We start from the raw sequence: 12,240 nt of genomic DNA on the forward strand, positions 1-12,240 counted from the left end.
CGTATCAGTCTTGTTGATTTCCTGTGTAGTGGAGTACCTGCTCCTCCTCCAGTCTTTTCTGGGCCGTGTCTATGTACTGCTGCACAGCCATGTAGATGAACTTATACTGGGCTTCTGTCTGCACCATGCCCGACCGCTGCTGCCGTACCCTCTGGATGGTCTTAGGGACGTCGATGTCACAATCTAGACCTAGAACACGATCCGGAAAATGAACAGAGATGCAGTAAGAATATTTTAATATATAAAAAAACCCTGAGTTTTATTTGCAAGTCTCCTACCTTGGCGGTTAATAATGTCAATAAGGATGTCAATGACGATAATGGTGCCTGTCCTGCCGATGCCTGCACTGCGGGGGCAACAGAGGGAAATCACATATAGTTACACTTACATTCAATAAGACTCAATGTCAAGGTGAAGTATAGGTGTACCTTCATCTGAGAGCATATTTGATGCGACCCAGACAGTTATGAAAAGAGTAACATGAGCATCAAGAGTTTTCTCAGACCGTACATGACAACCGGAGTAACACATCAAAGTCTGAGGATATAAATTATAGGTTTCATTTGCCAAAAGCTATAAACTTGAATGTGTTGTTGTGTCAAATATAAAATGCTGTTAGATCTCCTAGAGAGCTCAGAACAACGCAGTGATATTTTATTCACAATAACAACATGAATTTATCAGCAGCCGGCGGATCAGTGAAGTTCATGAGCCAGATGCGTCTGCTGTCAATCTGCCCTCGTGTTAGTAGCACATGTTAGGGATCAGTAGGGTGGAATACACGAGAACAGCCGAATGAACCTATCTTTTGAAACATTCATTTCCTATTTACATGTTTGAGAGTGGCAGAAAACTGTCTGCAAAAAGAAGAAAAAATGCCTAAAATATTAATCCACCCTAGAGAAGGTAAAATACTGATTTTTAAAATTTTTTACAGAAAAATGGCTTCAGAGATATCTCCAATCATATTGTAAATAATTTAATGAGAGTTTATTTTACCCCACTACACTTTAGAATACCCTCTTGCATTTTAAAAAAGTTCTTTGCATATACTCGATAACTTGAGTTATTAAAATTGTAGTGCTATTTTTTTATTTGAGGCAGTGTGAATAAAACAAAAGGTGTGTACATGACATAAATGTGTTCTTTGTGTTTAAGACTAAAAACTAAATACAACAAAGGAACTCAAATTTAACGCTAACGCTTTTTCAAATAGTTATTATTTTCCTTTGTAAGTAAAACAGATCAATATAAATTAAACCTGCAGAACATTAATGAAATAGGAGATTTACGCATCAGTTACTTCATGTAAATGCATCTGCAAGTGACAACATGGAGCATTTAGTCAAACGAACAGTGTGTTTGTGCTATTAATAACCTTGTTAATTAGTTTTGATAGTGCTAGACTGGTGAAGAAATAGCAATAGACATAAGTAAGGGAACGTTTTTTACCTAAATTATAGCGCGACCCGGTGGCCAATTGAAACAGTATTTCATTAAATCCGGATTTCATTCATTTGTATTTAGAGATGAACTTTCAGGTGTCCACCACCATTTAACCATCTCATGAACATTTGAATCAACATGGAAAAGAAGAACAAAACAGGAAACGAGTGAGCGGTGACCCACAGATAATTTCAGGTTGTTGTTTATCTCTGCTGTAGAGCCATGTTGGCAGATCACCCCTACTTTAACCCAACCCAACAATAACCAACTTATGGCTACAGTGCCTGAGGGCCAAACTTTTTACTTCACTGTCAAACTGGGTGTACCTGCAGTGGACGACGATGGGTCCAGTGTCTGGAATGCTGCTCTGGGTGCGGTTGACCTCCTCCAGGAACCAGAGGACCCCGCCTGGCTCGTTGGGCACACCGTGGTCTGGCCAGCTTAGGTACTGGTAGTGCCACATGTACCTCAGAGGCTCCTTCTACATAAATAAAGATGATGAGCTTCCCATGCCTGTTGCAGTAATAGTACAATATCTGTGTTTGAAGCGATCCATTGTTTTATTATGTTTAATAAGTATAGCGAGATATCATCATTATATCAGTGACATTACGTTGGTTCATTTGGAGTTCAAGTTGTCAATGTATTTTTCTTGGAGAGCAGCTTAAAGCATCAGGTGAACGGGTATTAATTGGTAGTGATAAACATCAGGAAAGACACATTGGTTTTATACCACAGGGCAAGAGTGGAGGTAACAGCCATTGTTCTTGGTAATGTTTAAATGCCGAAACCTAAAAAAATGAACTGCACAACAAAAATTCTTCCCTGGACAATGGATTTTACCCGGCACAAGATTTGCTACCAGTTTAAATCTGAGCTTAGTTTTGTTTGTATTTGATCTGAGGACGAATAGCTTTTACTATGTTGACTAAGGGCATGTTATATGTATTAAACATGTCATTAAATTCATAATGTAGAAATGTAGGGGACATAATCAACAATACCTAAGCATGGTTTTCTAAAGTTTGGCCAAAGCTTATATGAAACTTCAGCTATACTATAAGACAATTTAAGTGGGTTTTCCCAAAGTTTCCCAACATTGCAAATTCCATCTCTGTGTTATCTCTGACTTTAGAACTGTAACAGATAGACACACTCGGGTAGTCACAGGCAGGCTTTATTGCTCCAAATGTTATAATTAATGGAAAAAGTTTTTATGAGAATTGTGGAGTATGTGTCTAACCTCTAGGTTTAAAGTAAAAGATTACAGCCTACTTTTACTATATTGTTCTTGGATCCTTGAAAGCCATGCGGTCATCCTTCTCTAAGTACAAGCACATGCTGTAGGATTATATGTGTGTGTGTGTGTGTGTGTGTGTGTGTGTGTGTGTGTGTGTGTGTGTGTGTGTGTGTGTGTGTGTGTGTGTGTGTGTGTGTGTGTGTGTGTGTGTGTGTGTGCGCAAGGGGTTAGATAATCAGACCACAGGTCAGTGATTCGACTTTGATTGAGTGCACTGCTGTCCTTACCCGGTCGAGACGGGTCACCTCCAGCTTCCTCAGGATGTAGTCCTGCGCCGGCCGCTCATCCACGTTCCTCACCAGCACCTTCCCAAACTCCTTAGTGCAGAGCAGGTCGGGCCAGTAACGGACACATTTGTTCTAAACCAGGAGGGGATGGGAGGGAGGAGGATGGAGACGGGAGAGGGAGGGTGGTATTAGACAATCGAAAAGAAGCAGCTCATCTCAAGCAGGTTTCCAATCAGCTTAACTGTCATACTATCCTTGTCAGACGTCTACCTCCCCACCCCCGCCCTCTACAAACCATCATCCCTACTACACTGCAGCTAATGCCCTCGAATGCTGTCTTTAGATGAGAATGCAGGAACAAAATGGTTGAACAGCTATTGAAGCAATGCACATTTGTAAAGGTCAACACCAGGACATGGTTCTGTCTCTAAAGGGAAACCATTGGGACTTTTTTGCGTCCCGAAGACACATAAGAACATTTCATTCCCACATGATTTTTCTTTTTAAAGCACTTTGTGATATATCTGGGTATTAAGGCAACTCTTACATGAATTGCTCTTGAGTACCGTAATGGATTTTTAACATTTCATTTTGTAGATGCGGGGTGTTTTGCTCATGCCTATTACAAGACCAAAGCCTCCAATCACAGAGCCCCTGGAGTTCACAGATCTCCATCATTACAAGCAATCAACAGCAATCAGCTCAAAGCAGGGAGACAACACAGACCGTTTAGGAGTAAATGCTGGAGAGAGCAAAGCAAATTGAACTGAGGAGAGAAAAAGAAACTACTTGCTTTCATAATATAATCTATAGAAATATTCTACTAAATTAATGTACCTTTTTAGTACCACAAAGAGTTTATATTCTTCATTCCCCCTCGTATCGATCTCTTTGTATGTGTAGTAAAAGCTACCAAATACCTTCATTTCCCTCAGGATCAATACCATCTACCACCTAATCTCTCTTTATAGAAAAAGAGAAATGCTTCACAGGCCCTCCGCTGAATATTTGCAGTGTGTTTAGCACCAGTTGCTCACCCGCCCTCGCTCCATCTCCTTCGTGGTCATGACGATGACGTGTGTGTTCTCCTGATACAACATCTTCCAGAAGTCCACGACCGTGTTCTGTAGGCACCCTTGGGTGGCGATGAAGACTTTGCCCTCATCTACGTGGTGCCCGTCTTCATGCACACTCTGACACCGGGGATAATTATACAGTGGATTAATAACATAGACAATAGTCGTATAAACACACTGATTGTTTGATTTATTGATTATTACATTGTGTGATTAAAAGAAAGAAAGACAAAAATAAATATTATGAATGTTTAATTCCTTGATTTAAACATGTCCTTAAATACAGGGGAAAAGAAAGTAAGAAAGATGGAAAGAAAGGAATGAAAAAAGAAAGAAAGCAAGAAAAATAAAAGTTTAAAAATGTTTTTTTAACGATTGCTTAATAGGGTTGATCCTAACGATAATTCTCTAATCATTAAACAAAATATTTTACGTGAAGGTGAACTATCTTGGGTGTTTGCTGAACATTTTGTATTACTGCCCTCTTTGGGTAATCTACAGTTCAATAGATAAAGGCCTGTTAGACTTCTGTTAGACTCACTCTGATGTAGTTGGCATTGATGTAGTCTGAACCAGCAGAATCTGGATCTGCTTCCCTGAGCTCCACCCGAGTTGTGTCGACTGAAAACACAAGGTCATTATTATACTAGATGGAAGAAATAATTATGTCAATAATTTAGTCAGATTACACTTTTAAAAAACTAATGTTAATTGAGAGGCTGCGCGCTATCAAAGTCAAATCTTCACACTCTGCCGAGGCCTCTAGGTCGCATATTTGTGTCATTCTTTCAACAGGAAGTTGGAGAGACAGGAAATGGCAGGTTGCTGCGTGACTCACAGGGGAGGATATTCTTGTATCTGTTTTTACTCTTGTTTTCTGGCTTCTGGCCTTCTTTCCGGGGATACAGCAGTTTGCACTCCTGCTGCTGAAGTACCTGGTAGTGGAAGAAAAGGAAAGAGGAGAAAGTGTGAGGGTTTTTTATAAGACAGAGCTCCAAACAAAAGATAATTCAATACTAATTCTGAGACCATTCATTCATATCACCCTGATTCAAATATTAAGATGGAGGTGGCTATAGTTTGGCTTAACACTGACTTCAAATATAAACTTTGTATTAAAAAAAAACCCAAAAACATTATTCTGCTTGTTGGGAGTTTCCCTTTCCAGTAGTGAGTTATATAGGTTTGTGTGTATGTAAATGGTCTGCAGAGACTAAAAAAAAACAACCCCCCCCCAACACACTGTATGTGATGGGTGGGAGAGCTCTAAGCATTTGACCAATCACTTCAGAACCACAGCAGACTGGGCTCTGGTTTCAGACAGGGTGAAAAGAGGTGCTGCACACAGACAGTATGAGAAAAATTAAGAGCTTTTTGAACATCAAAGCATGGAATAATATCACAGTAGAGGCACAAAATACTAATATGGACCTGAACATGAGTTCATATGCTCTGTGTAATAACAGTGTAATGAGCCTTTAATACAGCAGGGGTCAGTCGGGAGTGATACAGAATGAGTGTTCAGGTTTAAAGCTTAAAAGGAAGCATTTCAGTTTGAAAGAGCTCAAAAGGTATGCTTTCATACTTTCAAAATAAACTCATTTTGTGTTTTTGAAGGGCAGAATATGTCAAGCAAGTACAGCACATATCTACAGATCTTTAGTTCCCAAAAACAATACAACATATGCCATAAAGACACATTGGAGACAGCTTGATAGTGTGTTTGTATATATTATGTCCCTCACACACACTTTAACACAGGAGATGCAGTAAGCAATTAAAATTCATTTGAAGGATGATTTTGATCTAAATCAAGATGGAGCCTAGGGGCAGGAAATCCAACAACCACACATTGATCAGTAACCGTGATACAGTAAACGAACATGCGCAGTGACCACCTGGGATTGCAACACCTACAGGATAATAGTTCATAGCCTAATATGCTCTGACACTTTGGAATGATTCACATTGATGGACCTGCCAGCTGTAAGGAGATCACAAATACAGGGAGATAAGAGCATGACACAAGATAAGCTTCTGCGGCATTACTCAAAGGTTGAGATAGCATTAACACTTTGAATTTCCCTTGATGAGCAAGAAGACAAATAACTCTCTGGGTAAAAGAACTGGTGTAATCCTACACAAACAGATGAGAACTGTTGAGGGACAAAGTCAGTATAAAGTCTATATTTTAAATTCTTGCTATGGAAAGTAATGTGCATACTCCATATTAGCAATAAAGTAATCAAAGGTAGAATTAGTAACTGATATATAAAAATCTGGTTCACAAAGGGTGTGTGTACAAAAGCTATATAAACCTCATCTTCAAAATACTTTCCATTAGCCAAAAATCTTCAACCCAGGGCAGATGGCACCCCAAAGAGTAATTTGCATGACTCAGTTTATGGCTAGACTCATCAATATAACCGGAGCCTATTTTTAATAAACTGTTGAACACAAAAACAATCCACAATATAAACTGATTTGAGGCTTCATACCTCAAATTCTTCCCAGAATCCTTGTTTGGGTTTCTCAGAGTTGTCTGCCACTTTGTTGAGCTCTCGTACCCGGTTCTCAATGTTGGCTGCATTTATCCTCGTGGCGTTAAAGGGCTGTCAGGTCGGGACACGGAAATGTAATTAGTCACTAACAGACCAGTGGATTAAAGGAATAAACATATTGCAACATCTTTAAAGTTCTGTCAGTACTGTTTAGTTCTCTCCCATACCTGTTTTAGATGCACTACGATGCCACTTTTCTCCACCATGGGGTTCTTCTTGTAGTGATCCACCAGGTCAGCCAGAGTGTCGAACCTCTCCCCGCCGCCCACATCATATTTACCGTCCTGCTGGAGGCAAACATCCACAGTTCAACTACAGTAACAACTGGTCCGTGGAGGTCCGAGAGTGCAAGAATACATCAGGACCTACTTAAAAATACATGCTGCAGTGGTAGTGTGAGTGGTAAGGGAGAGGTGCCTCACCTGGTAGCGTATCATAACGTGGGTGACCTTGGTCTTGCGGTCCAGGTTCTCGTGTTTCTCCTCATTGGTGAGAACCGAGAGTACGAAGTCACCTGGTTTACTCTGGCTCTCCCGTACCAGGAAGCTTCCGGCTTTGCCTTTGTCTGTGAGCAGCTTCTCTGCATCTCGCCCAGAGAGGTGCCCATGGTACCACCTGCACAACAGAGCATGGACGTTAGGATAGAATGTGTAAACCAACGATGGATTTTAAGAACAGTATATCATGTTTTTATTGGATTACTTTGCAGGAAGAGTTTGTTTTTGGAGTTTTTCGGCACAGTTGAATCTGTACACTCTGTTTTATCTTATAGGCTTCAACATTCTCGAATGCTACATTATATGACTAGGAATATAAATGTAAATAGTGCTCTGAATAAGAAGAAATTATACTTTCTTTTAGGGGAAAAAAAGAACTGAAATCCTGACCTAACATTGAAAAAACAAGCTTATTTATTACTATATTGTTGTTATTATTGATAAAGTAATTACAGTATACCTGAACAATATAAGTCCAATATTCACTTTCTTTCAATTTCTACACCCAAGGGGGATATGGATCTCTTAAGCTGCTGACTTCTCCATTTTGTTCACCATTTAGTCTATAGATATATAGTGTACAGAGCTTTAACATGAAAACATCTTGCTGCTGCAGACAACAATGCCATGAGAGCTGTGGGAGTGAAGTAAACCTTTAAAGCTGTGACGGCGACACAATGAGCAGCTGAAGAACTCACTATAAAGGATGGAGGATGTCTCATGAAATGACATTTCAGTTAGCTGACGCTTTAATCCAAAAACAAGCCACAATAAGTGAAATAAACAACGAGAAACCTGCAGTACATTTGCTTCAAGTAAGCCAAAGCATTGTGAGTGCTGGTCTCAATTTACCTCAACTTTGAATCACTACACATTATTTTTGCATTAGGTTTAATGGCCAAGATGCAGTCAAAACAGTGCGATGGACCTGTTAGAAATCAACTTGTCTGTTAAAAAATATCAATTACAGCCACTTAAAAAGCCACTAAATGATGTTTAGCACATTCAGGGTCTAAATAAAATTATATAAAGAAAATGCAGCAGATTAGAACTTTTAAAAAAGAAGTTAAAGTCAGCTTTGATTATTTCACACTGCGTTCACTGTCGCAGTGCTGTTCCAAGAAAGCCACATTTTCAAGATGAGGAACACAAGTTGAGAGAGAAATTTGACCACTGAGGGGGAGGAGAGGCAATATGCTTGACGCATTGTGAGCGTAGACTATACTCGAGAATGAAAGTGTCTCTTGCATTGCTGCAGCCTCACTCCGTCGCTGATGTTTAGATGAAAAACCTGCATGTGTGTATTTACTTTGTGCGGTGAGTGCAATGTGTGGAGGGCTCTGACAAGAGACGTATGTAGAATGGAAAAACTAAATAAACCACAACCACAGATAACAAGTAAGCCTTAAACCTATATGGAAACTGAGATATACAATACGCATTGCATTTGCAGGTTTGTTTGCACATAATCTGGTCAGTATGATATAAAGTAAAGCTGGTGAGTAACTATTTGATAATGATTATATAACTGTGATATAAAAGCTTCCTCTGTGCGATAATACACCAGCTGCCTTGGTCTCCCATTGAAATGAATGCGTGTAGGTGTGATGAAGTTCATAGCTGCGTCCCACCTTTGTGTTCTCTGGAATAATGTTCATGTGTGGATAGGCTGTGAACATAAACAAAAAAACAGCAGCACCACCCACTTAGTTTGTTTGAAGATGCGTTTGGGAATACGCCACTATTTATGCATGTGGATGTGGAGTGCATCTGAGTCTCATGTGTGGGAGTGCGTGTATACAGAGCAATGTATCCTCCCTATAAACAGTGTGAGTAAACACGTGTGTATGGGTTCATCCTGAGTGATGTAATAGCTTTGCTATTTCTGGTCTGTTAAAAAAGTAGCTTGCTGGTAATGTAGGCCTGCATAATCATTTAATACGATCTTGTATAGGCTCTCAATCGAACGGCATTGTAATAATCAGGTTTCACTAACGATTGCTGCTGCTCCGATTGAAATTAGATACTAAACAATAAAAACACGTTTTAAAGCTGGCATTATCAACATTACAATCAACAGTGGATCATGTGTTGTATGAAAGTCGTCATTTGAAGCTAATTGTTTTATTTTTGCAGCCAGCAACTTCACTGCCAAAGCAGGCAGCTGCTATCAGTGAAAGGAGCTCCGATCAATCCACTACAAGCTACTTTCCATCCCTAAACAGCAGGCAAAGAGAGAAACTAGTATGTGAACTACACTGGGGGTTTAAAAAAAAAAAAACACATAATTTTCTGTGATTCCATTTGAATTCTGTAGAACGAAGTATCAGCAAAGATCAAACTAGTACTGTAATATTGGACTTTTGGGACAGCGATACGTATATAATATGCCAGTGTGTTTTTTATATTTTTCATTTGACCTCAAATGTGTTTGAAAATTATGATGCATTGCCTTGTTTAAATTATAAAGTCACATTATATGTATCCATAACCTCTGTAAAATCATACGTTCAGTATTGTATTGCCAGATTCCAGCCACTATGAACATAATGAAATGAGAAGCTAAAGATCAAGATATTTCACTTTGGCGTAAAACAAAAGGGAGCTAAAAGGACAATTGCCTATATTCATGTATCACTTCCCCAATGTACTCTATAATATCACATGACAAGTGTATATAAATACATGTTTTTATCTTTGAGATATAGGTTTTTTTTTAAATACCCATTTGTTTTTGTTCCTACACTATGGGCCACTATTTACCACTACACTATCAAGTGACCCTACAATACAATTATAAGAGTATTAGTGAGGCTTTTTTTTTAATAGATCAAGTCCTAATCTCACTTGTACCTTATATTAATAACCAATTTTAACCTTCTTAGTCATCAGTAGTGATTTGTTTGGTTTAATTTATTTTCCCAACTGTACATGTTTTGTCCTGGCATAAGTGGCTTCCCCATACAAAATGTAATAGCAATCCTACACTGATCTCAAAACAGCCTCTTTCACTTCACTATGCTGGAAATGCATCATGAGGACGCACCACTTTAATGCATAATATTAAATATAAACATTTTCAAGCCCCCAAAACATATATTCAAGAATTTACAAGGATTTAATATTGTGTGCAGTTATGTTCTCTGCAGGGCGGGAAAGCCTCAAAAATCACTCAGGCCATAACAGGATACTGAGACTGCACTAGAAGCTGGATTAATAACATTTCTCAGGTGCTTTAGCTGCTTCTCATGGCAGGATGAGGCTTTACTGCCCAACAACCCTGAAGCTGTAAGAAATAAAAATAACTGTCTGTTGTCAGGGAGAAACTTCCATACATTTTTAATGAGTTTAGCCAGAAGAGCAACGTATCCATCTGACCTAAGAAGTTAGAGTGTATTTGTGTCTATCTGCCTACATTTATCTGCATAGATTATCTGCATGTGTGGGTGTTTTGTCGGCACCTCTCAGAGGTGGGGTCCTTGCAGTTGAGTGGGTACTTGAGCTCGATGACATGGCCGTTCCTCTCGCGCAAGAGGTCCTGTTGCTCTGTGTAATACTGCACCAGCTCGGCCAGCGTGGCAAACTTCTCGCCTCCGTACAGGTCGTAGTAGTCACCCTGGTTCTGGATCTTAATGTGGGTCACCTCATCGTTGCGCCTGAGGGGAAAAAACACAGTTAATAACCATATGTATGTTAAAAGAATAAAGCGGATAGAAGCAGTCAGCATGTTTGCCCCTGGTGTCTTTTTTTTTCTTATTCACTTGCACCCTGCAGATATTTAAACACACACACACACACACACACACAAACAACCACCCACACACACGTTTAGAAATTCGAAACCATATACACTTTTGCACCCACACTCGATCACAGAGCATACATGCATATACACTTTAAAAATGCCCAGCTTATCAAGCCATCTGCTCCCATTTGAACCCCATTTTCTTAAAGACATAATCTGCAGTTCACTGTGTTTCTAGTTTGAAGTTATGCAATGACAATATGTATAACAAAAACATGATTGCCTTTGAAGTGGTGGCTCAGACCCTGTGGTGTGCTCTACCTATAGATTTCAGATTGTTTTCATTTTGTGTGTTGGCAAGGTGTATCTAAACCATTTTTATTCTTGAGAAGCACTTTGTAAACTTTCTCTGGGAAACTTACTAATCCGCCGCATTGTGTTTGTGATATTTCTCTGCAACAGTGAAGATTTAGTTGCCAGGCCGAACATATTTGTATATCTGTTAAATATAACAAAGCAAATGTGTCGACACTGGAACAATTAAATAACCAACACAGAAAAGAAAATGCACAAAAACGCCATTTCAAAAATACTAATCCATTTATCAAACAGAATGTTTTCACTTTGCTTTCCTTAAACAACATCTTCTGGCAAGGGATGATCCTTTTCTCTGAACACTCTGAAGTGTGTGGAGGAAGGCTGTATCGTGATTGCGGAACAACAGAAACACGTGCAGCTGGTAGACTGATAAGCCAGAAAACATTTGGTACCACTTTGCATATTCAAAGTCCTTTGACTGCCTTGAATAGGTGAACACAATCTGATAACACACCAACAAAGACACACACACACACACACACACACACACACACACACACACACACACACACACACACACACACACACACACACACACACACACACACACACACACACACACACACACACACACACACACACACACACACACACACACACACACACACACACACACACACACACACACAGATCATCTCTGTGAAGTTATTCGCCTGGAAGCACGAGACGCAGCTCAAGCTTGATTGCAAAATGTTTTTCCATTTCTTATCTCCAGTGACTTTGCTCGACATGTGAGCAGTGGTAAACAAAACATCCTGTTCACGTATTGAGAATGACGACACGCATCCTACAGAGGGGGGGGGTTACTGAAGCAGGCAGTACTATCTGATCTGCTACGTATATTACTTAGTTGATACAATCTGATTAGCAGCTAATGTTCATATCAAATGGCACAAATCCCATTTCCCTCCATCACTTTTCTTGTTGTCCTCATGAATTTCACATTCCTCCTTCCCACTCAACATATTGTAGATCCTCTCCTTCACCTCCCTTGCTCCCTGTATTTCCTG

At 39.6% G+C, this 12,240-nt stretch overlaps 1 protein-coding gene across 2 annotated transcripts in view; it reads right to left on the minus strand.

The window, feature by feature from the left end:
- Positions 1 to 12,240, minus strand: part of ptpn11b (protein tyrosine phosphatase non-receptor type 11b) — a 44,958-nt gene that overhangs the window by 7,661 nt on the left and 25,057 nt on the right. Inside the window, exons 3-13 of one of the 2 annotated variants that reach the window (XM_063882965.1) lie at positions 10,569 to 10,763; positions 7,033 to 7,225; positions 6,778 to 6,894; positions 6,548 to 6,661; positions 4,888 to 4,984; positions 4,591 to 4,670; positions 4,011 to 4,166; positions 2,974 to 3,105; positions 1,773 to 1,927; positions 279 to 346; positions 38 to 189 (exon numbers count right to left, since the gene is read on the minus strand). In XM_063882965.1, coding sequence (XP_063739035.1) covers positions 38 to 189; positions 279 to 346; positions 1,773 to 1,927; positions 2,974 to 3,105; positions 4,011 to 4,166; positions 4,591 to 4,670; positions 4,888 to 4,984; positions 6,548 to 6,661; positions 6,778 to 6,894; positions 7,033 to 7,225; positions 10,569 to 10,763 — 1,459 coding nt within the window. Of the gene's footprint in view, positions 1 to 37; positions 190 to 278; positions 347 to 1,772; positions 1,928 to 2,973; positions 3,106 to 4,010; positions 4,167 to 4,590; positions 4,671 to 4,887; positions 4,985 to 6,547; positions 6,662 to 6,777; positions 6,898 to 7,032; positions 7,226 to 10,568; positions 10,764 to 12,240 lie in introns of both variants that reach the window. The other variant, XM_063882955.1, reaches the window with a different exon arrangement.

Source organism: Eleginops maclovinus, chromosome 1 (assembly GCF_036324505.1).
Source record: "Eleginops maclovinus isolate JMC-PN-2008 ecotype Puerto Natales chromosome 1, JC_Emac_rtc_rv5, whole genome shotgun sequence".
Classification (NCBI taxonomy): Eukaryota; Metazoa; Chordata; class Actinopteri; order Perciformes; family Eleginopidae; genus Eleginops; species Eleginops maclovinus.